The 24,819-nt window shown below is 60.4% G+C and overlaps 1 protein-coding gene across 1 annotated transcript in view; it reads left to right on the forward strand.

Annotated features, from left to right (window-relative positions):
- CHD5 (chromodomain helicase DNA binding protein 5) overlaps positions 1 to 24,819 on the forward strand; it is a 56,462-nt gene that overhangs the window by 6,793 nt on the left and 24,850 nt on the right. Inside the window, exons 2-17 of the mRNA XM_088022631.1 lie at positions 2,196 to 2,323; positions 7,702 to 7,881; positions 10,535 to 10,653; positions 11,174 to 11,412; positions 13,025 to 13,149; positions 14,622 to 14,745; positions 15,273 to 15,439; positions 15,609 to 15,830; positions 16,961 to 17,167; positions 17,386 to 17,597; positions 19,869 to 20,000; positions 20,085 to 20,193; positions 21,215 to 21,406; positions 21,496 to 21,696; positions 24,149 to 24,286; positions 24,363 to 24,484. Of these exons, the coding sequence (XP_087878757.1) occupies positions 2,196 to 2,323; positions 7,702 to 7,881; positions 10,535 to 10,653; positions 11,174 to 11,412; positions 13,025 to 13,149; positions 14,622 to 14,745; positions 15,273 to 15,439; positions 15,609 to 15,830; positions 16,961 to 17,167; positions 17,386 to 17,597; positions 19,869 to 20,000; positions 20,085 to 20,193; positions 21,215 to 21,406; positions 21,496 to 21,696; positions 24,149 to 24,286; positions 24,363 to 24,484 (2,617 nt within the window). The remainder of the gene's footprint in view (positions 1 to 2,195; positions 2,324 to 7,701; positions 7,882 to 10,534; positions 10,654 to 11,173; positions 11,413 to 13,024; positions 13,150 to 14,621; positions 14,746 to 15,272; positions 15,440 to 15,608; positions 15,831 to 16,960; positions 17,168 to 17,385; positions 17,598 to 19,868; positions 20,001 to 20,084; positions 20,194 to 21,214; positions 21,407 to 21,495; positions 21,697 to 24,148; positions 24,287 to 24,362; positions 24,485 to 24,819) is intronic.

Raw genomic sequence — 24,819 nt, forward strand, 5'->3', positions numbered from 1 at the left:
GCATCCCCCGACCCCCTGCCCCCCGCCCCAGGCAGATAACCTCCTGTAGCCACCTGTCCACCCCCTTCTGTGCTCTGCTGGCCAGTCGGTCCGTTGGTGACCATGTGCTCAGGTGGCCTTCCCAATCTGGGGGACTGCCCCTCTGGGGGGACAGGGGATTCGGGGAGGTGGCAGGAGGGAGAGGGCCCCTCCCGATTGCAGCAGCCCGAGCCTCTTATATAACCGGAGCTGGGCATTGCCAGGGTGCAGGGGTGGCTCTGCCCAAGCAGTCTCCCTGTGGCTCTGGGGGAGGTGGAGGCAGGGGTGGGGGTGGGCGGGTGTGGACGGACAGCTCTGTCACCACCTCCGGACCCCGCCACTCCAGGATGACTCTGGGAGTCCCCGCGCATGTTTTCAACTGGTCTGAAAAATCCCTGTCCCTCCCGTGCGAGGGCTAAGAGGAACTGGACAGGACAGGGTCAGCTCAGCCTGGCTCCGCTCAAGACCTGGCCCGCATTAAACTCAGCTTTGTGCTGACCCCATCCCCCCTGCTCGGCCCTGTGTGCCATAGCCCGGGCCAAGGCCTGGCAGCTGTGCCCCCCGTGCCAGCCAGGACCACTGAGCTGGCCACCTCTGCAGCAGCTCCCGGTCCTGCTGGGAGTCCCTCTCCATACCTGTGGTTGCCCAGCAGGATGGGGAGGGGACTGGGACTTGGGCATGCCCTGCTGCCTGCCCCCATGGACTCCTGGGGGGCTGTGCAACACCCCCCCTTTAGGGGGGCCTCGGGGCCTCTGGGGGCCCAGACAGTGGTGCCCCTGGTAGGGAGGTGGTACGAGTGGGAACCGGCCCTGGGGTGTGGCCACTGGAGTCACCAGCGCCCTCTAGCGGCACCCAGAGTGAGGCGATGGGAGCCACATGACCCTGGGGACTCTAGGGGACAGGGGCCCCAGGCGGGGCATGAGGGGGGCCTGTGTGGAGGACAGGAGTCCGGAGGTTGGTGTGTGCACATGTGTGTCTGAGCACCTGCGGTGGGCTGGTCCGCACCGGGCTGTCGTCCGGCTGACGCGGTCAGCAACAGCAGTGTGTGTGGTGGTGGGCTTCCTGCGCCAGGTGGGTGGGAGCTCTGTTTCTTTGAACTTGATTCAGCAGGGATGCCCTTCCCCCTCTCCCGATGGAAGTCTCCTGGGCGCCCTCCTCAGGGTCGCAGGGTGGCAGACCCGCTCAGGCTGAGATTCCCTGTTGTGTGTCCCCCCCCAAGCCCCGCAGGGCTGGAACCCCAGTTGGCTCTTCTCTTTGATCCCCCGGGCACAGGGAGCCCACTCCTCGTTGGGGGTGAGTGGCAGGAGGCTCGAAGCCAGTTGCTTCTTCAGAGACAGTCCTGCTGCACACGCTCACACCTGTCCTCCTCCCCTCGTGGTCTCGGCCTTTTAAATTCATGAAGGAGGGAGGGGAGCTCGGCACTCGTGGCCGCTTTTGGAAGCCCACGTGTGGCGGATGCAGCATCTCTGTAGAATTTCACATCTTCCTGGGTGCCCAGCCGGAATGGGTTTGGCATCCTGCGTGTGTGACTGGGGGTGCATGTACCGTGTGGGTGTGTGTGCGGGTTCGGGCGGGAGAGGCCGTGTGGTCTCTGATCCCCAGTAAGCGGGGAGCCTGGCACCCTCCTTGTTGCTCTCCCTCCAACCCCCCCCCCCCCCGCATCGTGTGGCTCCACGTGGTCCTGGGTGATGTGACCCGTGCGTCCCCATCCGCCTGCGTTCACAAGCCATCTCCCCACCACGCGGTGGGCCTCTGGAGGGCAGGAATGGGCCCCGACCCTTCCCTGGAGCCAGCCAGAGATGGCTTGGTGAACCTGTGGGGCTGCTTCCTCTCAGGGGGAGCCACGTCCATGAGGACTCTTCATTAGCTGCTCGCTTTGGCTCAGAACATTGTTTCCGAGCACCGTCCCGCCAGGGCGGGTGGTTATTGTCCCATCTTACAGCGAGGGGAGGAAAGGCCCAGGGAAGTGGGGCCTGGGACACCGCCTGCCCGAGCTGGGACTCCACTCACCGGGTCTGGGCTGGTGGCTCTGAGGGCTTGCGAGGAGGCCGGGGCCCTGTGTGCGGGGAAGGGGGGTGCGGAGGAGGCAGGTGGAGGCCTGCGGGGCTGGCTGCCCCACTGGGGGCCTCCCTGAGGGAAGTGGCAGAGTCATCCCCTCCCACTTCTGCCTCCTCCAGAAGAAGAAGATGGGGGCCTCGGAGGCTTTGATGACTATTTCCCTGAGGAGCCCGTGGGCCTTCCCAAGAAGAAGAAATCCAAGAAGCTCAAGGAGAACCGGTCCAAAGGGAAGCGGAAGAAGAAAGAGGTGCGTGGGGGGGCCCTGCCAGGGTCGGGCCAGCGGGGGGAGGGGGGTCAGGGCCCCGAGGGGTCTTGGCTGCTCTGCCTGGGTCTGTGGGGAAAGGTCCCAGCTGCCCAGGGGGGTGTCCTGAGACCCGGGTTCAAGTGCGAGACACCAAAAGCGGCCTGTACAGACTTTGCGGGTCGGATCGGAAATGCCCTGTCCTCTGAAGTGGGATGTTCCAGTGTCGTTTATCTTTATGCCACAGAGCATAGATAGTTCAGGGCAGGCAGGAGCCCGCGATGCAGGGACAGACCTTCTGGTTGAGGCTTTGACGTGTTGTCCTTACCCCCCAAAACCTGAGGCTCTGTGGACATTGTGGAGGGACGTGGAGTCTAGGATCCTGGGGCCTCGTGCTGTACCCTGTGCCGAGGGCAGGAGCTCCCAGCACAGCCCCCACTCCGAGCATTTCTCTCTGGCAACTGCTTTCACGGGCACTGGACCTGGATGGGACACCCAGTGCACTCTGGTCCTTGGTCTCAGGCCTTCAGGCGGGGTCTGAAGGCCAGTTCCTAAATGCAGATGAAGGACCACCAGGGGTGCCCCAGGCAGGGCTGAATGCTCCCTCTCCTTCCTGGGCACACAGTGCAGCAGGACCCTCCCCTCCCCACCCTGCCCTGGCCAGGCAGGAGGCTAGAGGTGGGCAGTGTCTGTAGAGTAGTGAGGCTGGGGCTGGGGGGGGCGTGGGTTCGTGGCTGGGAGGGCCAGTGGTGTCCAAAGCCTGGGAGGGCTGGTGCTTGCCTCCCCCCTACCCAGTGCCAGGCTCACTCAGGTCTCACCCCTCCCTTCTTGCCCGGGGACCTACCTGAGGATGTGTGTGTTTGTCTGGGCCCCTCTCTGTGTCTCCCTCTGCTGTTTTGGCCAGAACTTGGCCTCTGCCTCAGCCGCCCCGAGCTCCCTCACTCTCTTCCCTCCTCCTCTCCATCTCTCCTTCCCCTCCAGCCTCATTTCCAACCTCCACCTTCTTCCCTCCCCTCACTTGCTCACCCTCTCTCCTTCCTTCAGCTTCTCACTAGGGGCGGAGGGCCGGGTGGATGGGAGGCTTGCAGATGACCGGGTGCCACCTGGCAGGCCCCCAAGGTGACCCTTAGGTCATTGCTGCCCCCTCCCCTGTACTCCTGAGAGCCTGGCTCGGCCAGCTGTCGGATCTTAGAGAGTTTGGAGCGGGCTGTAGCCAGAGAGCAGCATCTTGGCCCCCTGCCCACCACCCGTCCGTCTGTGCGCCTACCTGGGTCCCCAGGTCATGGGGAGGGGAATTTCACCCTGTGCTCCCCATCATCTCCAACCAGGTGGCCCCAAGATAAGGCGGTGGGTGGGGGCAGAAGAGGGGCTGCGGGGGTTTTTTTTTTGGTGGGGCGTTGGGGTGGGGGTTGGGGGTGGGGACAGGCAGCAAGTCCCGGATCGTGATTTACATAAAACAACCGGGGCTGTGGCCAGAACCTGAGCATATGTAGATGAAGCTCCTTGTCAGGCCCAGCGCAGGAGGGAGAAATGATTTCAACCTGTACTGCAGCGGTTACCATAGCAACCAATTATTCAGTGCTAAATTATAACTGTTTATAACACTCGTGAATGGGAAGGCTCATATTTCATTCTTTCTTTTTCCCTCTCAATCTTGAAGGACCCCAAATTGAGAATGACCAACTCTCTGAATCCTCCCTTTTGAGCGTAAATGCCTCCTTTATCGGGAGATGCGGTGTGTGTTGAGTGCTGGGTGCAGAGGGAAGGGAGAGAGAGATGGGAGGCCCTGATAAAAGGCATCCGCAGAGCTGGGGAGAAGGAAGGGCGGGCAGGGACTGTCCACTTGGGGTCCGTGGGGCCTGCACTGGTGGTATGCTGTGGCCTCAGTGCGCCGGGGGTCAGGGCAGAGAGCCCTCCCTCTTACCCCCAGCTCTGCACACATGAAGCCTGGGCGTGGTGTTGGAGGCAGCAAATGGATTTGGTTAGGGACTCGGAGTCCACTAAGACTCTTCGACCACAAGGTGCCTCCCCTGCAGTCACGCCTGGGGCGGCCACAGCCCAAAGGACAGCATCAAGGTCAAAGCCCCGACCGTGTTCACAGCCCGTGGCGTGGCTTGGGGCTGAGGTTGGTTCAGGGCTTTATTAGGACGGTGTTGCTCCGTGTCTGTGTCTCCTCCCCTGAACATGGCTTGGCCCCAAACCCCTTCTATAAGTTCCAAGATACTGAACCGGCTGATCTACCCCTGGTCCTCAGTCATCCTTTCCTTCTCGCCACTGGCTGGTGCTGCATCCCTCCAGGTTCTGCTCCTGGGTCATTCCTCTTCATGTGTTTTTACAGCCACTTGCTGCCCTTCCCCTCGCCCCTTGCTCTGCAAGGAAAGATTTTGGGGGGGAGAAAAAAAGGAGGCCCGGGTCTTGAAGGGTCCAAACAGCTGGATGCAGAGATACGCTGTGGATACTGGCTTATGATGCCAGTGGGAAACCAATCTCCAAAGACCTGTCCTGCACCCCCACCCTCTGCCAGCACCCCCGCCCCTCCCCGAGCAGCCAGGAGGGCTTGGATGAGATCAGGGTGCAGGTGGGGGTGGGCCCAGGCAGTGTGAACTTCATTTGCTGGGGCGGGGAGGAGAAGGCTCTGCTGGAGAGGATCAAGGAACAGGTGGTGAATTGGGAGAAGTGGGGATTCAGAGCTTTCTTTCTGACATGGCTTTCTCTGATGCAGGCAGGCAGTGGAGGGAGAAGTCTCCCCTGTCCCTAGAATGAGGGGCTGCCACCACTGCCATCTCCTAGGGGGCCACTGGGGCACCAGTGAGTGGTGGATGTGCCCCATGGTAGCTCTCACTCATTCCTTGAGGAGGATCTTGGCCCCCCTGCTCTGCCATTAGCCCTGGAATGGACACTGGTCCAGCCCTCTGGCAGGCTCAGTTTGGGGCCTTTCTCCAGGCCTGGCGTCCACGTTACACACACAGACAGTGAAATCTGCTGGAGGTGCTCTCCCCTCCCTCCCTCCCTCCCTCCCTCCCTCCCTCCCTCCCTCCCTCCAGCTCCCTCTGGGTCCTGTTGCTGTGCCAGCTGCTTCTCACCTTTCCTGCGCTTAGGACGCGGCAATGCCTACTTCCTATCAGATGCCCAGGTCAGTCCTCCCTCAGGTGTTGCCACAACAGCCTCTTCCGTTGGCTGCAGGTAGCCCAGCTGCACTGTAGGTGACACCCAGCTGTGGGCACGGTCTCTGCTGTTGGCTTAGCCTGGTCCTGAGTTACAGAAACGAGAAGGGTGAGGCTGGCGAGGTCCGTAAGTCTATCATCTGGCCTGCATCTTTGTCTTCCATGCAGAGTTGGGGTCATGGGTGCTTGGGTCTCTCCCATTTCAAAATGTGTGCAGCCTCCTCTCACACCATCTCTTTGGTGCCTCTTGCCACCCTTTGTCGAATCCCCCATTTCACAGATGAGGAGGCTGAGGTCAGGCCCTACCTAGTGACTTGCCTGGTTCCAGGCTGGCAAGGGACAGAGCTCCTAGGCCATTCTGTGTCCTGCAGACTCCCTAGGGAGCCCCGGGACCCACAGCCAGGCCACTCGAGTCTCAGCCGAGTGGGTATCGGGCCTGGGTCATCCTGCCTCGTTCCAGGTCTGGTGTGTGGGGTCCACCCCAGGGCAGCTTGAGGGCCAGCCCCATGCCCCTCCCTCCGGCCGCCCCACAGCCTCTGTCCGAGGTGCTGAAATTCATGGCAGCCTCCTCCCATCCTTACCTTTGCTGGGGTGAGGGCTGGGGTAAAAGCCTGCCTCTCAGGTCTCTTCAAGGGTGGTCTCTTGAAACTGGCGGAACTCTACACCCTCGGGGAAAATAGATGTCCCTGTCTGACCCCTGCCTCCCCAGAGGACTGTGGCAGAGCTGGGAGCTGTGGCCCCTGGGCTCTGCATTGGCATCTGTCCTGGAAGCAGGAGCCCTCGCTAGGCTGTCCTGCCCCAGGCAGGTTCCAGCGGCAGCCGGGACCAGTTTCGCCCCTGGGGCTCCGCGCGAGTCAGTATTCCGGGAAACACCCAGTTCCGGAAAGGCGCAGAGGCCCTGCTGTCTGCCAACGGCCAGCCAGCACACTGACTCAGCGGCTTAATGAGCATAAAAGGTTTGGGAGCAGAGAGCCCAGTGGGAGACAGTCGGGAAGTGCAGGGAGCCTGTGGGGGAGTCCTTTCCCAGCTCTATCTTGGGAAGAGCCTCTCTCCTGGGGAAAGACACTCAACTCTTTACAGTGTGCCTGGAAAGGGCAGAGATCCGGTGGGGCCCTCCCAAGAGCCTCCAGACAGACCTGCTGCCCTTGCTTCCCCCTTCCCTTCTCCCCCCTGCTCTCCTCTTTCCCCTCCCCCATCCTGCCCCTTCCCTGTGTCCTCTTCAGCGTTCTCCCCCTCCCAGTGCTGTTCCCCAAGCTCTTTTTCCACCTCTCCAGTTCTCTGTCATTTCCGTGCTTCTCTTAGCTCACCTTGAAAACAGTCAACGGCCAGCTCTAAAATGCCAAGCCCCGTGCTGGTAATTGGAGCCTCAGTGCCCAGCCTCTCCTGCAGACCCAGGCCCGGAGGGGGCTGGGGAAGGGCTCTGCCAGTCCACTTGCATCTGGAGAGGCGGAGAGTACACAAACAGCTTCCTTGGAGGGGCAGTGTATTTCTGGTGGGGATGCTCTGGCTGTGAACGCCCTTATCTCCATAGAAATGGGCCATTTGCTGCCTGTACAGACGGGAAACTAAATCAAGGAAGCCAAGCTTAAGAGCTGCCTAAATTACCTTGTCTCCTCTCAAGACGAAGTGGCGGGGTGGGGGTGGTGGAGAAGGTGGGCTCGGGCCGTGGCAGCTTCTGGAGGGCCCACAGACAGATGAAACTGGGAAGTGCGGTCTACAGTAATTACAGGTTTTGTTCGACAGGTGCGGCTCCATGGGGTGCACACGTCTGCACAGAGGTCGGGCACTGGCTCATACCCCTGGCGCTTCGCCCACCCGTTTACCTGGGCTTTTTCCTTGCACTTTGTTTTTTGGCTCCAGACATCACGTCCTGCACAAATTCCTGGGTCCCAGCGCTCTCCCGTCACACTGGTTAAAATCCTCAAGTCAATAGAAACTTAATTCTGATTGAAGCAGAGCCTGAGCCTCACCCCGGGGCTGTCCAGGCCGGCTGCACCGAACTGGGGGCCCAGCCATCGGGGACAGGACCCTTGCCCAGTGCTGGCTCAGGGCAGCCCCTCGGGCTGGGCTTGCGATGGGCTGTGAGCAGCCAAACGTGGAATGATCCGGAAAGTGTGGGCTGACTGTCTGTGCCAGGGGGCTGTGGAGGGCAGTCCTGCCACCCAGGACTCGGTTTTCTTCGGGCCCCTGTTGCCCTGACCATCCTCCTTTCTCTTCCAGGGGAGCAATGACGAGCTGTCGGAAAATGAGGAGGATCTGGAAGAGAAGTCGGAGAGTGAGGGCAGTGACTACTCCCCTAATAAAAAGAAGAAGAAAAAACTCAAGGACAAGAAGGAGAAAAAAGCCAAGCGCAAAAGGAAGGATGATGACGACGATGATAATGATGACGGCTGTCTGAAGGTAAAACCCTGACGGCTGTCTGAAGGTAAAACCCTGACAGGTGTCTGAAGGTAAAACCCTGACAGGTGTCTGAAGGTAAAACCCTGACGGCTGTCTGTCTGAAGGTAAAACCCTGACGGCTGTCTGTCTGAAGGTAAAACCCTGATGGCTGTCTGTCTGAAGGTAAAACCCTGAGGCCCGGCTGGAGGGGCCTGGGCTCCAGCAGGATGCCCGGCCTGGATGGGCCGAAGCTTCAAGCCGATTCTCTGCTTTCTGACCCCGGAGCCCCTGCGAGCAAAGGGCCAGAGCATCCTTCCCCCACGTGTGTGTGTGTGCGTGCGTGCGTGTTGGTGCGTGCGCGCGCGTGTGTGTGGCTGCCGGGGGCAGGTGGGCCTGTGGGCATGAGCGTGGATGCAAGTGTGCGAGGAACACTGTGCCCAAGTCCTGGAGACGCATTTGAAATAATGATGGATGACATTTAGGAGTTTGGGGGGGGCGCATGGAGTGGCCTCTTGCTGATGTATTTTCTGCTCCTCTCCTGGAGCGCACAGCTCTGTCTGAGGAGAGTGGTGTTCTGGCTCAAGTTTTGGGTCAGGAGCCTCTCCCTTGGAGCACTCTGGGAGAATAAACCAGCAAATGGAACCTCTGCCAGCAAGAAGCGGCCAGACAGCCCTGCTTCTGGCAGAAGGGGAACTTTGTTACTCTGTGTGTATTCTGAATTTCTGGCCGCGTGGGCATCCGAGAAGGTGTCCCATGAGCACAAGTCAGGGCAGCTACGTGGAGGGGCCTGCAGCTCTCCCTGAGGGAAAGCGGCTTCTCCGTGTGTGTGCGGCATGATGCGAAGCAGGTCAAGGCCCCTGGGGTCTCAGAGCCACTGCAGGGCTCCTCGGGGAGGGGATGGGCCCTGGGCCCAGCTCTTGGGCAGCGGCAGATGTCAGCGAGTTAGCATGGCCCCCAAGCTCAGGTTGGGCCAGCGGTGGATTTAAAAATAAGGACTCCCTAAATATCAGTCCTGCTGGGTGAGGCAGAAATGGTGGCCGTCAGCGGCTGAAGTCAGGAAGCACCGTGGTGTCCCGACACCCAGAGGGATTTCATTAGCCGGCAGGTGTGTTGTGAGTCATCTGTGACTGATCATAGCTGAGGGCTGACAGCTTGCAGGATGGACTTGTGGGCACAATCCAGGGTTCTCCCGCAGCACTGTTACCCCCTCAGGTTCACATTGCCCTTCTTCCTGCTGGGAGCAAGGTCCGAGGCGCTTCCAGGGATGGCTGTGTGTCGTGGGGGCAGATGGGCCACGGGAGGGTGTCCCACAGGGGCGCCCCACTGACCGGTCACAGAGAACGGGCATCCGGGGAGTGCTGGGCAGGCAGGCCTGGTTCTCAGTTCCCAGGACCAAGGGAGGCTGTGTGCACCTCCCGGGTGGTCTTCTGTTGCGGGGGCAGACAGCCCAGCTCTGAGGGGCTTTGGCAGTGATGGGGTTTGCTGGATCGGTGGCCCAGCAGTTGAGAGGCTGGGGGCTTCCAGCTTGGGGTGTCCCCTAGGGCCTGTGTCTTCACATCCTTCACCCTGCCCCTGGGGGGTCAGCTCCCGGCTCAGGCCAGGCACCCTTGTGGCTGAGAATGGGTGTCACTGCAGCTCTGGGCTCCTTGGCCACCCACGGCCCCCTCCGGCAGCTGGGAAAGCGGGCCTGAGTCCTCCTTCATTGTCCACGTGGGAGACCCAGGGGCACCTGGCCAATGACTGCTCCTGGGTGTGGCGAGTGCCGATTGGCTGAATGGGTCAGTGGGGCAGGGCTGCCTGGAACCAGGGCCACAGCGGGCAGGAGCGGCCCTATTCCAAGCACTTGTGCTAACTTGTTCCCTCCTGGGAGGCAGGTGCTGTTATCCCGTTCTACAGAGGGGGAAAGAGGCATAGAGAGGTGAAGTAGCTTGTCCACCTCTCGCTGCCCGTGAGGATTAGAACCAGGGTCTGTCTGGCTCTAGAGGCCAAGCTCATAGCCCGCACCCCCACCCCCACCCAACCCCAGCCAGCCCGGCTGTCTGGAGAGCTCACTGTGTGCCCTGGGGAGTCACATGCCTCCTTGGGCCTCAGTGCCCCATCTGGAAAGCGAGCAGTAGTCAAGGGACCCTCTCACATGTCTGCCTTCAGCTGGGCCCTTGTCCCATGCCCCCACCCTGGCCCTGGAAGCAGGGGAGCATCAGTCTGTCATTTCATGGGGTCCATGTGTGACTCTCCTGGGGACATCCCGAGGTAGCCTCATTTCTCCCCAGCGTGCCTCAGGCAGCCCTTCAGCCCTGCTGCCTCCCCAGGGACAGCTGCCCTTTAGGCTAGCCCTGCAGGCTACTCTTCTGGCCTGGTGCCCAAATTCCCAGAACACTTTCCTCCCAGAGAATGAGTTCTGTTACTCTTTCTGCCCTGGGTGTGCACAGAGCCTCCCCCCCCCAGACCCTCTACGCTAAACCCCCAGGCTTGGCCCTGCACTCCCTCATGAGCTGGTGCCTGAGCCATTCCTACTGATGAAGGGGGGGTGGGCTGGGAGGCGGAGGGTGGGTAGGAACTGCAGACAGAGCCTCACCACCCATTCTGAGACCTCCTGGGTGGGGCTCTGGGGGTGGGGGGGTGCATGTCAGAAGGATCCTGCTCTGACCCCCACCTCTGGCCTGGGTGTCCCTAGGAGCCCAAGTCCTCGGGGCAGCTGATGGCTGAGTGGGGCCTGGATGATGTGGAGTACCTGTTCTCGGAGGCGGACTACCACACGCTGACCAACTACAAGGCCTTCAGCCAGTTCCTCAGGTGGGCCGCACCGCCAGCCACTGTGACCAGCGTCCATGGGGACTGCCAAGCTGGGGGACAGAGCCCCAGGCTCCTGGGGTGAAGGGGGGCCATCAGGCTGACGCCAACCCTGGGCAGAACCCCTTTCATTTTTAACAGATGGTCCCTCCTTCTCTTGCTTGCCCCAAGCCCCGGGATGGTGGTCCTGGTCAATCCCCAGGGCCTTAAGCCCTCATGGCCTGTCTCAGCTCTGGAAGAAATGGGGCCGGACACCCAGCGGCCCACAGGAGGCTCTTCCCTCTGGTCCCTCAGGTGGTACAGGATCTGGAAACCCAATTAGAAGATTGCCAACCACTTAAATAGGGAACCAGGAGTGTTTGGGGGTGGACTGGAGTCTCAGGCTGTGTCCTCTCCCCTGCGCCCTGCCTTGCTTTCTGCTCAGTTTTCTGAGCCTGGAACATGGGAGCACGGGAGAAGAAGGGGGTGCCTGGGTCCTCGGGGGGTCTCATCCCCTCCACAGCAGTGCTTTCACCCCACACAGGCCGCTCATTGCCAAGAAGAACCCGAAGATCCCCATGTCCAAAATGATGACCGTTCTGGGAGCCAAGTGGCGGGAGTTCAGCGCCAACAACCCTTTCAAGGGGAGCTCGGCAGCGGCAGCTGCAGCGGCGGTGGCCGCGGCCGTGGAGACCGTCACCATTGCCCCTCCACTGGCTGTCAGCCCCCAGCAGGCACCCCAGCCTGTACCTATCCGCAAGGCCAAGACCAAGGAGGGCAAGGGTAAGGCTGTGGGGGGGGGGTGGGCACCCAGCCCTGCTGGCAGAGTCGCAGCCAAGACCCTGTAGCCTTGGGCAGCTGGGACAGGCTTTACCAAGGACCCAGTGCCTTCGTTGACCTTGGACCCACTCGCCCTTTCTCAGCTGTATTGTGGCTTTGTAGCTTCTGTCCCGCTTCCCCTTTGGGGGCTGGGGTGAAACAGAGGAGACAGTGTGCTCGGAGCTTTGGGACTCTTCCACTTGGGCCCCTCCGACTTGGCATGCAGGGAGGGGCAGGAGACGCCCATGCTGCTGGGAGTCGGGGGCTCTTGAGTTTGAGGAGAAGGGTTCCAAGGTTAGCCCACTGACCCCTCTTGTCTTGAGTACCCAGCCCTCGGGGTAATGGACGTGCATGAGTGTGGCTGTGGTCAGGGCCGGCTTCCCTGGGAGGAAGCACCTGACCAAATCGGACTCGGTGGTGGGTGTCTGGTGTCTGGGGGCTCTCTGTGACTTTGGGTCCCCTGGGGAGGGACCTCACCTGGGTGGAGCATTTCTGGCCCCATTTGGGGTGGAGACCTGCAGCTCCCCAGGGTGCTCAAAGGTGGGGTTGCCAGTAGCTCAGCCTTTCTGGGTACTCTGATTGAATTCTGATGGGGGGCGAAGGGGGCTCTGGGGACCCATTGTTTCAGCCCCAAGGAGCTTTGGTTTCTGGAATGATACACCCCTTTCCCAGGCCCCTGCGGGGGCTCAGTGAGCAGAGTGACATGGGGTTTCGAGCCTACTGCTGCTCTCCTTCCTCGCTCCCCCCTGTCCTGGGCCTCCCCAGCCTGCCTTGTTTTCTCATTTCCTCTTGGGCTCTAGCCATTGAGCTATTGATTCCCTGAGCCGCCCATTCAGAGCCTGAAAAATTGAAATAGATTTTCTGTGGTGTCACGGAGGTTACAGCTGGGCTCCTGGCCCCATCTGTGTGTGATCCGGCTGGAGGAGGGCCCAGGGCAAGGCCACCTGCCACCAGGGCCCCCTCTTCCCCGCTCAGCCTGGTGGGAGAGGCTGCTGAGGGGTCATTACTCCCCAGGTGGCTAATTGTCCTGTGGCTGGCTCCAAAAAAACAGCCTCAACCCTCCTGGCCACCTGGGAGCTGGTGTTTGTGGTGGGTGATGGGCACAGGTGGGGGGCAGTCTTGAGTGGTGCCGGCGTTGCCTGGGCCCAGGGATGACCTGGAGGCTGGCGGCTGGGGAAAGGGCTTCTTGCCCTCCAGGGCCCAGGTTTGGACCACAGGGGGGTGGGTGTGCCCTTGGTGGCCCTGCTGGCCACTGGGGCCCGTGGCTTCATGGGGGACAGCTCTTTTCTGGGGAGAGGGGATAGGACAGGGCGGTTCCCCAAATGGCTGGCAGCTCTGCCATTCATGGAACAGGGGCAGTGGTGGCCGGAGCAGAGACGGAGTGGGGGCTACTTGCTGGGTCCCCCTTGCTTGCTGTGTCACTCTTACACAAGGACTCACCACTCAGCCTTCTCATCTGGAAAGGGGCGGCGGCACAGCGACCCTTCCCTTGCGGAGTCCCTGGGGGGCTGACTGAAATCATGGCACTGGGCGAGCGAGCCGCGGCAGGTGTGGATTATCGACTGTCACTTTGCAGGGCCAGGAGTGAGGAAGAAGATCAAAGGGTCCAAGGATGCAAAGAAAAAGGGCAAGGGGAGAAAGGTAGCCGGGCTCAAGTTCCGCTTTGGAGGGATCAGCAACAAGAGGAAGAAAGGCTCCTCGGTGAGTGTGTGTGTGTGTGTGTGTGTGTGTGTGTGTGTGTGTGTGTGAGAAGGCGGACTGGAATGTGTGTGAGCGTGAATGGGAATGTGGATTTGTGAGCGTGAGTGTATGAGCATGTAAATGTGTGAGCAGACTGGAATGTGTGTGAGCATGAGTGTGTGTGAATAGGAGCATGTGTTTTTGTGAACATGAGTGTGTAAATGTGAGTGGACTGGAACGTGTGTGAGCATGGGAATGCATGTATCTGTGAGCATGAGTGTGTGAGTGTGTGAATGTGTGAGTGTGTGATAGGGTGGACTGGGCTATGTGAGTGTGAGAGACAGACCACATGTACTTGGCCATGTGTGTGGGTTTGTGAGCAGCCTTCAGATGCATTCTGCATGTGTGTGAACGTGCGTGTGCACGTGTGTGCCATGTGAAGGCAGGGTGACTGGAATGCAGGGCTGTTAGTCCACTCTCCTGAATCAGGATTCTGGGCAGGGAGCTCCTCTGTCTACCTTGCTGGGCTGGGGGCTCAGTTCTGGCTCTGCTCCATCTGGGTAGCAGGTGGGAGAGTCAGCTGGCCCTTAAGAGTCCTGATGGGGCCTGTATGTCCTGGTCTGCTGGGAGGCTGGGCCTCAGGAAGGTGGCATGTAGGCAGGATCAGGCTGGGCTGGAGCTCTGACCCTCCCTTGCCCTTCCAGGGCCAGCTCTGGCACCAGGTTCAGACTGACCCTAAATCCCCATCTGAGCCTTTGGCCCTCCCTTCTCTGTGGGGAGGGGAGCATTCATACCCTCCCCCACCCCCACAGGGCACCTGTTTCCCACACCTTGCCCCATCTCTGTAGAGGGGCAGAGTTGGAAGCCATTTCTTTGTCCCTTGGTACAGGCAAATGACAGGATTTGAGTTTAGCTGCTCTAGAGGGGAGCACGGAGCAGCAGGTGTGACCCAGCCTGGAGCTGGTGCTCCCGCTTAGCTTAGCAAATATTTGTTGAGCACATTTTTGTGTGCTAGGCTCTCGGCTCAGCCACGGTGGGCCCTGCTCCGGAGGTGTTCACCGTCTGGAGGGTGTTTGGGAGATACACTGGGAGAGAGCTAATGACAGGCAGATGGGACAGACCAGACCTGGCACACAGGCTGTGCAACGGGACCAGTTAAAGAGAAATCTGGGAAGGCTCCTTGGAGGAGGTGTTTTAGGGCTTTCCCTTGAGGGAGCTGTAGGAGTTTGGCAGGGTGGAGAGCAGGGCCTGTGGGAGAGGTATGGAAAATGTGGGTTGTGTCTGAGGGCTGGAGGGCAGGGCTTGGGGAAGGGGGGTGGGGCCTTTGGGGTTTCTAACCAGGTGGAGAGGAGATGAACCACAGAGAACACCGTGCCTCTGGAGCCTCCACCATGCCCTGCCCTACGCCATCCTCTGCCCAAGCCAGTGAGGCCCTTGGGATGAGCCTCCAGGGCAGGCTCTAGACTCACCATCCTCCCCTCCCCCCCCCCCAGAGCGAGGAAGATGAGCGGGAGGAGTCGGACTTCGACAGCGCCAGCATCCACAGCTCGTCCGTGCGCTCGGAGGGCTCCACAGCCCTGGGGAAGAAGAGCAAGCGGCGGCGCAAGAAGAGGAGGAGTAGGACTTCCTGGGGTTCGATGGCCGTCCTGGTAGAAGGGGTGGGGTGCAGAGCCCCCTTGGTTAGCAGGGGAGGCCATCCTCATGCCTCAGCCTCTCCTGGGCTCGGCCAGGCAGTCCACTTGTGCTTCCTCCCCCCGTTGGCCTCTGTGGTCAGGGGAGGGGTCTTGTCCCAGTGAGGCTAAATTAGGGACTTTTGGTGTAGGCCCCCTGGGGGGGGGCGTTTGCACAGGAGAAGGGACTGCTTCTTAACCTCCTGCAAAATCCACCCTCTCACCCATTATCCCTTCCGTCCCAGCCCCCCACCCATCCTCCCTCCCCCCTCCCTTTTACTTCCAGCCCTCTCGCCACCCCTTCACTCCCTCAGCCTTTCCTCAGACATTGATTCACCCCGCCTGTCCATCCACCATCCATTCGTGCAGCACCTACTAAACACCTACTGGGGAGCAGTGCAGCCTGGGTGGAGCTTGGTTGGACACTGGGAGTGGTGACCAGACCCTCCGCGACCGCCTCTGCCCCCTCCCCAGTTGACGATGGTGATGGCTACGAGACGGACCACCAGGACTACTGTGAGGTGTGCCAGCAGGGCGGGGAGATCATCCTGTGTGACACCTGCCCGCGGGCCTACCACCTCGTCTGCCTCGATCCAGAGCTGGAGAAGGCTCCCGAGGGCAAGTGGAGCTGTCCCCACTGTGTAAGCCCGCGGCGGAGGCTCTGGGGCGGGGGCGCGGCCGGTGCCTGGCTCCCGGATCGCGCAGCCCGCGGGGAGGTGTAGAACGGGGAGAGGCGCGCGCGGGAGGGAGTCGCACGGTGCCGGAGGGGCGCCCGGCCCGAGGTGCCTCCACCCGGACTCTCCCCTTCAGGAGAAGGAGGGGATCCAGTGGGAGCCAAAGGACGACGAAGACGACGAGGAGGAGGGCGGCTGCGAGGAGGAGGAGGACGACCACATGGAGTTCTGCCGCGTGTGCAAGGACGGGGGCGAACTGCTCTGCTGCGACGCGTGCCCCTCCTCCTACCACCTGCACTGCCTCAACCCGCCGCTGCCCGAGATCCCAAACGGTGAATGGCTCTGCCCGCGCTGTACTGTGAGTGTTACGCCCGCTCCGCGCCGCCAGCGCCGCCCGCGTCGCCCCACCCCAGACCCCTCTCGCGGCACCTCCCTGCCCCGCCCACCGGGGGGCCACGCCCCCGGCAGGCACCGCCCACAAAGGCCTCGCTCCCACCGGCCCGGGCGACGCCCACCCGCAAGCCCCGCCCGCGGCTCCCCAGACCCCGCCCCGCTAGCGCAGCCCCGTCCACCAAAGGCTCCGCCTCTGTAGGGCTAAGCCCCGCCCGCCCACAAAGCCCCGCCCACCGAGGACCCGGTCTCTGCCGGTCCAGGCCCGATCCGCGACGTTCTGGGCGCACTCGCCAAGGCCCCGCCCCTTGCAGGGTCCACCGGAGTCCCCGCCCACCACAGTGCCTCCACCCACCCCCCGAGTCCCGCCCTCCCCCCCCCCCCCCCCCGCCCGCCTCACTAAGACCTTCTCTGCGTCTCGACCCGGTTGAGACCCAGACGCAGTTTTCACTGAGCCATAATGAAGAGATAAGTGGTGGTGACCCTACCACCACCCTCACAGCCGCTGTTGGTTGGGGATCCCTTTACCGCTTTCCGAGTTGCCGAGTAGAGGCCTTTGTCATTCCCATTTTTAGATGATAAGACGGGCTCAGGGAGGTAAGGAGACTTGTCTCAAGCCGGACAGCAGAACTGCCCACTCAGACCCTCCCTGGACCTGTCTCCCGTCCCAGGGCTGGGGGCGGTGAGAGGGCAGGAGGCAGGGAGAGGAGAGCGCCCCCCCCACCCCACCCCCGGTGGCTGTATGCATTAGAAGGCCCCCATGCTCCCAGTTGTCCCCCAGCCACCCCCGCCCCCCGTGCTGGATTCCCCACCCTCTGGATCCTGGGCTGTGCTGTGGCCAGCCCCAGTTCCCCGGTGTGCATCGGGGCTTCTGGTGCGTGTGCGTGCATGTGCACACACCCATGTTGCCCATCTCCTGTGTCTGCAGCATGTGCGGACTCCTGAGGACAGGGCAGTATTGTGGAGTCACGGTGGTGCTGACCTGGGGAGCAGGGCAGCTTGTTGGAGAGAGCCTTGGGACAGCCTCATGTCCCCAGAGCCTCAGGGTGGGGCCCTTTGGCTAAGCCCTGAACTTGGGGAATCCTCCTCTGTCCACAGTGCCCCCCGCTGAAGGGCAAAGTCCAGCGGATCCTACACTGGAGGTGGACAGAGCCCCCTGCCCCCTTCATGGTGGGGTTGCCGGGGCCCGACGTGGAGCCTGGTGTCCCCCCACCCAAGCCCCTGGAGGGCATTCCAGAGAGAGAGTTCTTTGTCAAGTGGGCTGGGCTCTCCTACTGGCACTGCTCCTGGGTGAAGGAGCTTCAGGTGAGGCCCCCCCGGAACCGGGCAGGTATGGCTGTGCTAAGGCTCTGGTCCTGAGAGGTGCTGGCTAGCACTGAGTGCGGGGCATTGTTGGGAGGCAGGGAGGGGGAGGCTGAAGGTGAGGTCGTCCTGCGTGGGACCCAGGCTGGGGGAGCCAGGTCGGGGACATGGGGGAGCCATGGCCCATCTGCCCCCCGTAACCTCTGCCGCTGTACAAGCAGCTGGAGCTATACCACACAGTCATGTATCGCAACTACCAAAGAAAGAATGACATGGACGAGCCACCGCCCTTTGACTACGGCTCTGGCGATGAGGATGGCAAGAGCGAGAAAAGGAAGAACAAGGACCCTCTCTACGCCAAGATGGAGGAACGCTTCTACCGCTACGGCATCAAGCCCGAGTGGATGATGATCCACCGCATCCTGAACCACAGGTGGGTTGGGTGGGTGCCGATGAGGTGGCCGCAGGCTGGGGACGCAGCAGCTCCTGCACTCTGTGGAATGGGCTCAGGACCGCGTGTGGGTGCGGGGGGGGGGCAGGAAGAAGAGATGGCGGGCCCCCACTGTCGGCAATTTGACTGCCCGGCTGGAGGGGGTCGTCCGGTGCACACGGGCACGTGCCTGCACGTGTGTTCTCACTCATGGTGGGAGTGCAGTTTCAAAGTCATATGTGTAAAGGGGCAACTTCACGAACAGCCTGTGACACTTGCACGGAGCGGGACCGTCAGTGGGTCAGGATGCTTGTGCTCCCGGGCTTCTGCCAGAGCTGGTGCCTGATACCTGAGGGAGGGTCCTGGGGACCAAGGTGGCCTCAAGTGTGGGGCTGTGTGCACATTTGATCCTCCTTTAGAACAACAACACTGCTGAGCACTATCTACCCTGACAGGTAGACATTTCATTTCTACCTCTTTTATTGATGTGCAGACAGGCACAGCGAGGTTAAGTTACTTGCCCAAAGTCACACAGCCAAGAGGCGGTGGAGGTGGGATTTGAACCTAGTGAGTTAGGAAGGTAGGCCTTGCTTTCTTAGCCACTATCCCAAACCCCTGTGCCCTGAGACAACTCTTGGTTGAGCAGTCTAGAAACGCCCCAGGTGACGGTGATCAGAGGCTGCAGAAAGCTGGACGGAGACCAGGGCAGGAAGCCTGTGGACCCCTGGAGTGTGGCTTTGGTTTGGGGAGCAGTGGGAGCTCTGGCTGATTCTTGAGCTCAGGTGCTTGAGAACCGGCAGTGGCCGACAGGTGCGCACGGGGTGAGGCTCGGAGGCTTCACTTGCCTCCCCGTCTTGACCTGATGGGCTCTGCCTGGGAGGGGCTTAGGGCCAGCCGACCACAGGTGTCCTGAGTGGCAGGAGCTGGGTAGTGCGGAGGTTAAGAACCTGAGCCAGACCCAGATTCTAACCCTGGCTCCCTGTTTTCTGGGCTCTGTGCCTCTGTGTTTCTCATGTGAATTGGGATCACGAGAGTACCCCGCAGGGCTATGGCGAGGGCCGAGGCTGGAAAAGCTGCCTGCCCTCTGCCTATCCCCAGCCCTCACTGAGAGCAACTCTTTTTTTTTTTTTTTTTTTTTTGAGAGAGAGAGAGAGAGCGCTCGAGCGAGCATGAGTTGGGGGAGGGGCAGAGGGAGAGGGAGAAGCAGACTCCCCGCTGAGCGTGGAGCCTGACACACACGGGGCACACGGGACACATGGGGCTCGATGCGGGGCTCGATCCCAGGACCCTGAGATCGTGACTTGAGCTGAAGTCAGATGCTTAACCGACAGCCGCCCAGGCGCCCCCGAGAACAACTCATGAAAAGAGGGTTAGATCCTATGCAAATCTGAGTCCACCCCCCCCCACTGAACTGACCCACAGTTTTTTTTACCTTTATTAAACTGCATTTTAAAAACATACATGGCAGTCTTCCTCCCTACCTCCAAGGCAGGGCAGGTGAATTTTCCCCACATTTGTTACCCCAAGTCTGAGTAATGACAAAAACAAAAACAAAAACATCAGTTTCCATGGCGATGGGGGTTGGTCTTTCTCTTAATGGTCCCCAGGCTAGTTGCAGCCCCAGCCCTTTTGGGGAGCCACGGCTCCCCTCGCCACCCTGTGCTCCCCAAGCTTGGTTGCCCACTCAGCTCAGTGTGGATGGGAGGCTTCGAGGACCCTCCCAGCCGCCGGAACCAAGCTGAAGTGCAAGGTGCTTCTCTGGAGCACCCCTTCTGGGCTGCTAGCTTGCTCATCAAGTCCCCGTGTCCCCAGGGGTCTCCAGAAGAGGTCACCCCCCCCCACGTGTGGGAATCTGTCCTAATTTACTTGGCAGAGATGGGACCAGGATGGACATGCCTCGCGTCCTTTGAATTTTTTAAGTGAAAATAGAAAGGCCTAGGGTCAGGGGAGAGGACTGTCCAACTCAGAAATGCAGAATTCTGGTGTCCAGACCCCCTGCCCGGATGGGATGCCTCACTGTGATGGGGGATGGGAATGTCGCTGGCTCTTAGCACCTCTGTGAGCATGGCCTCTCACCTGTCCCTCTCGGGCTCTGCCACTACCCCCTCTCCCCGGCCTTCATTCCTGGCACTAGCTCCCCAGGGCCTGTGGGAGTGGGGGGTTTTGCATCCTGTGAGGTGTGTTTTGGACTTCCCCCCATGCCCCACCCCGACACCCCGCAGCCCCTCCCCCAGCGGCCCGCCCCTCCACCACCACCTGTGTGCTGTGTTGCAGCTTCGACAAGAAGGGGGATGTGCACTACCTGATCAAGTGGAAAGACCTGCCCTATGACCAGTGCACCTGGGAGATTGACGACATCGACATCCCCTACTATGACAACCTGAAGCAGGCCTACTGGGGCCACAGGTGCGTGGGCTGCAGGGCTGTCCCCAGGCTGCCGCCTCCTGCTGGCCCGGGCTTGGCTCATCCGCCTCCCCCGCTCTTTCCCAGGGAGCTGATGCTGGGTGAAGATGCTAGGCTGCCCAAGAGGCTGGTCAAGAAGGGCAAGAAGCTGAAGGATGATAAACAGGAGAAGCCACCAGACACACCCATTGTGGATGTGAGCAGGGAGGGGGGGATGGGGTGGGGTTGCTGGGTCCTGCCACCCCAGGCTTGGCCATGGAGGATGGAGTGTCCTGGGCCAGGGAAGTGGTGTGCCAGGGCCCGTCTGGTTCCGTCCACTTCAGCCGGGCAGCTGACGGGACAAGGTGACGAAGACCCAGGCCCTCCCTGCCGGGGAGAGCTCAACCCCGGGGTCTGGGTCTGCCAGCCTGATGCAGAGGGGCAGCTCCCCGGGGACAGAGGCCTTGGCCTCCTGTGAGTTTGAACTGTGGATTACCTGTGCACAAACTGGGGAGCACGTAGTCTCTGCTCAGCATACAAAATACATCCCCCAACTGGCCCCACCCCCAGCTGTGAGCCCATCAGGGTGTGGAAGGTTGACCTTTATTCATTTAGCAGACTTCTCTGGGGTGTCTGCCAGCTGTTGGAACAAGGACTCTGGCCCCATGTCAAGAAGTGTCCATCTCCCCTGGGCCCATAGAACATGGGGGTTCAGCCTGGAGCTGGGGGTTGCCAGGGAAGGGCAAATGGGCCTGGAACATCTGGAGGACTTCATGGGGGAGGCAGTCTTGAGCTGCAGGCTATAAAGGACACAGAGGGTGATGTTTAGGATCAAGGGGAGGAAGCAGCTCAGGCATGCACCAAACAAATGTTGACCACGTGTCCACCATGTCCCAGGTACCATGTGGGGCACAGAGGAGGCAGCGGTGAACAGGACGAGTATGATGACCACAACCTGGGCTCAAAGTCAGAGAATCCAACAATCAGGAAACGACCCCGTTGGAAATGTATAGGGCTGCCCCAGGAGGACATGGGAACACCTAAGCCAGACTGGGAGTCAGGGAGGGCTTCCTGAAGGAAGAGGTGCTCCAGCCAAGACCTGAAGGATGAATAAGTTGGCAGGGATGAGAGGAGTGAGAATAGTATTCCAGGCAGAAGGAACAGTGTGTGCCAAGCCCTGGGGCTGGGCTCCGGTGCCCAGGATTCAGGGTGTATCTGAACCTCTGCCTCCTCTGCAGCCCACGGTCAAGTTTGACAAGCAGCCTTGGTACATCGACTCCACGGGTGGCACGCTGCACCCATACCAGCTGGAGGGCCTCAACTGGCTGCGCTTCTCCTGGGCCCAGGGCACAGACACTATCCTGGCTGACGAGATGGGGCTGGGCAAGACCGTGCAGACCATCGTCTTCCTCTACTCCCTGTACAAGGAGGTGCGCGGGCCAGGGCAGGGGTCCCAGGAGGGGTGGCCGGCACTGGCCGAGGGCAGGCAGCCTTACCACTTCCGTCTGCCTGTCTCCAGGGGCACTCCAAGGGGCCCTACCTGGTCAGCGCGCCCCTGTCCACCATCATCAACTGGGAGCGTGAGTTTGAGATGTGGGCACCCGACTTCTATGTGGTCACCTACACGGGGGACAAAGAGAGCCGCTCCGTGATCCGGGAGAATGAGTTTTCTTTTGAGGACAACGCCATTCGGAGTGGGAAGAAGGTGTTCCGCATGAAGGTGAGTGCCCCTCATCCCCGGGGGGGGGACCCCGGAAAGCCTCCCGGTCCTGATCCAGATGATCTCATCGCAACTGATTATCCCTGCAGAGACCATTGCTCCTAAAAGGGTCACATCCCGAGGTGCTGGGTGGACACGGATTTGGGGGGGGTGCACAATTCAACCTAGTACCTCAGCTGTGTGACCCCTCTGAGCCTCTGATTCTTCTCAGCAAACTGAGCTAACAGACTGAGCTAGGCAGGGTCTCTCAGTCTTGACTGTGTCCATGGGTCGTTGCGGGTCTTGCTGAAGAGCAGGTTCTGATCCTGCAGCTCTGGGGTGGGGCCTGAGACTCCGCATTTGTGACAAAGTCCCAGGAGACGTGGATGCCTCTGGTCCCCAGTCTGTACTCTGAGGAACACTCAGGACCGTGGTGGCACATGGTAGGCCCTCAACTCATCTTAGCACTTACATTAGCTGTGGCACTGGGGGGCTGGCAGTCACCTCCCAGGAGCCCGGGGGTTCTTACACCAGCCTGCTCTAGCATCTTGGAACAGCTGTGGCCCCAGGGCATGCCGGGTAACTATTTGTTGGATGAGGGGGTGACTCAGGGACCCCAGAGGGGTCAGACGATGGGCCTGTGGGCCAATTAGTCACAGAAAAGCTCCTGAGCTCACGCTGGGGCCCTGTGACGTGCTGGGCACTCTGCAGACTCATCTCTTTTATTTTTACACTTGATCTTAGCCAAAAGGCCGAGAAGCGATAAAAGTTGTGGTAAAATAGGGGCGCCTGGGCGGCTCAGTCAGTTAAGTGTCCAACCCTTGGTTTCAGCTCAGGTCTGATCTCAGGGTTGTGACATCAAACCCCAGGTCGGGCTCTGCGCTCAGTGTGGTGTCTGCTTGGGTTTCTCTCCCTCTCCCTCTGCCGCTCCCCACTGTGCGCGTGCGCTCTCTCTTTCTCTCAAATAAATAAATCTTAAAAAACCAATAAAAATTAGAAATTGTGGTAAAATACACAAACATAAAAATTTACTGCGGTAACCATTTTGAGGTGCGCAGTTCAGGGGCATTAAGTATATTCACCTTTTCTGGGCAACCATCACCATCCTCTGCCTCCAGAACCTTGTCATCTTGCAAAACCAAACCTCGGTCCCCAGCAAGCAGGAACTCCCGTCCCCCTGTCCAGCCCCTGGCACCCACCCAGCTCTCTCCCTGTGTGATTTCGATACTCTCAGTACCTCGTTCAAGTGGAATGGTACAGCATATGCTTTTTTGACTGGTTCCCTCGCTGAGCACAACGTCATCAAACATCCCTGTGGTAACACGGGGTCCGAATGTCCTCCCTTCTTAAGGCCGAGTAACATCCCACTGTGTGAAAAGACTGCATTTCAAAATCTGTATGCATTCATCTGTCCACAGACGCTTGGGTTGTTTCCACATTTTGGCTCTTGTGAAAATGCTATAAATGTGGATGTGCCAACATTTGTTCAGATCCCTGCCTCTGCTTCTTTGGGGCCTTTTGGGTCTGTACCCTGAATGGCAGTGTTGGATCTTGGGAGGACTCCGTGTGTCATTTTGTGAGGAACAGCCTGTGCTCTTTGGATTCTCGTGGCGTTCCTCACGTAGACAGGATTGCGCCCTTTTTACCAGAAGGGAGACTGAGGCTCGGGAGGTTATTTAACTTGACTGAGGTCTAGCTCCAAAGGACAGGGTTGGGTGCAAACCCAGAGACTCCCCTCTGCCCCTCTCTGGTCCCTTCCCACAGGGACGCCGGTCACGGGGGGAGCCAGGCTTGGTTTGGCCAGGACGGGCTTCCTCCTTTGTGGGGCCCAGTGAAGGACGAAGACACGGGGCCCCTGGTTCAAGTGCAGGAAACAGCTTTTCTCTTTATTCCGTGCTCCTCCTCTCTCCATGATGGTGGTTTTTATTGGCTATTTAATGTCATGTCCCTCAGCGTGGGGCTGCTCTTGGGGTGAATGCCCCTCATGCCCGGGCCTGTCCGCGACGAGGTTGTGAGGCGTCGGTGTTTGCTGGTCAGGGCAGCCGGGGCTCCACTGTCCCCAACCAAAATATGACTATGAATTTCAGGTCGGCAACTGCAGAGCATTTAACCCCAAGTGCGGGGACCACTTCTCTCTTCGAATCCTCACTCTGCCATCCATTGGCCACAGGGACCCGGGGGATCTTACCCAGCCTGAGACCCCACGTGCTGTAAATGGGGACAGGGGCGGCACAGTGGGAGTGGCCTGTGAGGATGAGCGGGGCGTGAAGAGCTCAGCGTGGGCTTGCTCCCCACGGCTGTCCATCCATGGTGGTGTGGGGCTCTGGGCCTCAGCTGACCCCTCTGCCCTTCCTCTCAGTCCCAGGGCCTCCCTGGGCTCTTTGGGGGGGGGTCCCGTCCACCCCTCTTCCATGCCTCCTTGTCTCTGGAGACCCTACCTGCTCCCCTCCCAGATGCTCTTCTCCCCTTCCAGAAAGAAGTGCAGATCAAATTTCATGTCCTGCTCACCTCCTATGAACTCATCACCATCGACCAGGCCATCCTGGGCTCCATCGAGTGGGCCTGCCTAGTGGTGGACGAGGCCCACCGGCTCAAGAACAACCAGTCCAAGGTAGGCGGTGCTGGGTGTTGGCTGCTGGCCCCGGGAGCCGCCCCGCTCCCCCTGATGGGCCTCCTCTCCCCCAAAGTTCTTTAGGGTCTTGAACAGCTACAAGATCGATTACAAGCTGCTGCTGACAGGGACTCCGCTGCAGAACAACCTAGAGGAGCTGTTCCATCTTCTCAACTTCCTGACTCCAGAGAGGTTCAAGTGAGTCAGTGGGCCCGGCCGGGGTGGGGGCAGGCGGGCAGCCGGGGGAGAAGCGTCAGGGTCCGAGGCCGGCGCCGGGACTGCTCGCTGGAACTCGGCTTCCTCATCAGTAAAATGGGAGCGTTAGCAAGCCCACCTCAAGTGACCTGTGTGGGAGGGGCCGTGGTGCTGCATGCTCAGGGGACATCAGCTGCCCCGAATATGGCGACTGTTCCTCGGCTCTGCCCCAGGAGAACCCCGGGGGTCCTCTGGGGCTCCTGTCCTTGCCCCCATACCCTGGCTTGTTACTTCCTCTCCCCGGAAACCCAAGTGACCGCACGGGTGACAGTGATGGG

Source organism: Eumetopias jubatus, unplaced genomic scaffold (assembly GCF_037043125.1).
Source record: "Eumetopias jubatus isolate StellerSeaLion01/CBP00866 unplaced genomic scaffold, mEumJub1_p1.0 scaffold_4, whole genome shotgun sequence".
In the NCBI taxonomy this organism is placed as follows: domain Eukaryota; kingdom Metazoa; phylum Chordata; class Mammalia; order Carnivora; family Otariidae; genus Eumetopias; species Eumetopias jubatus.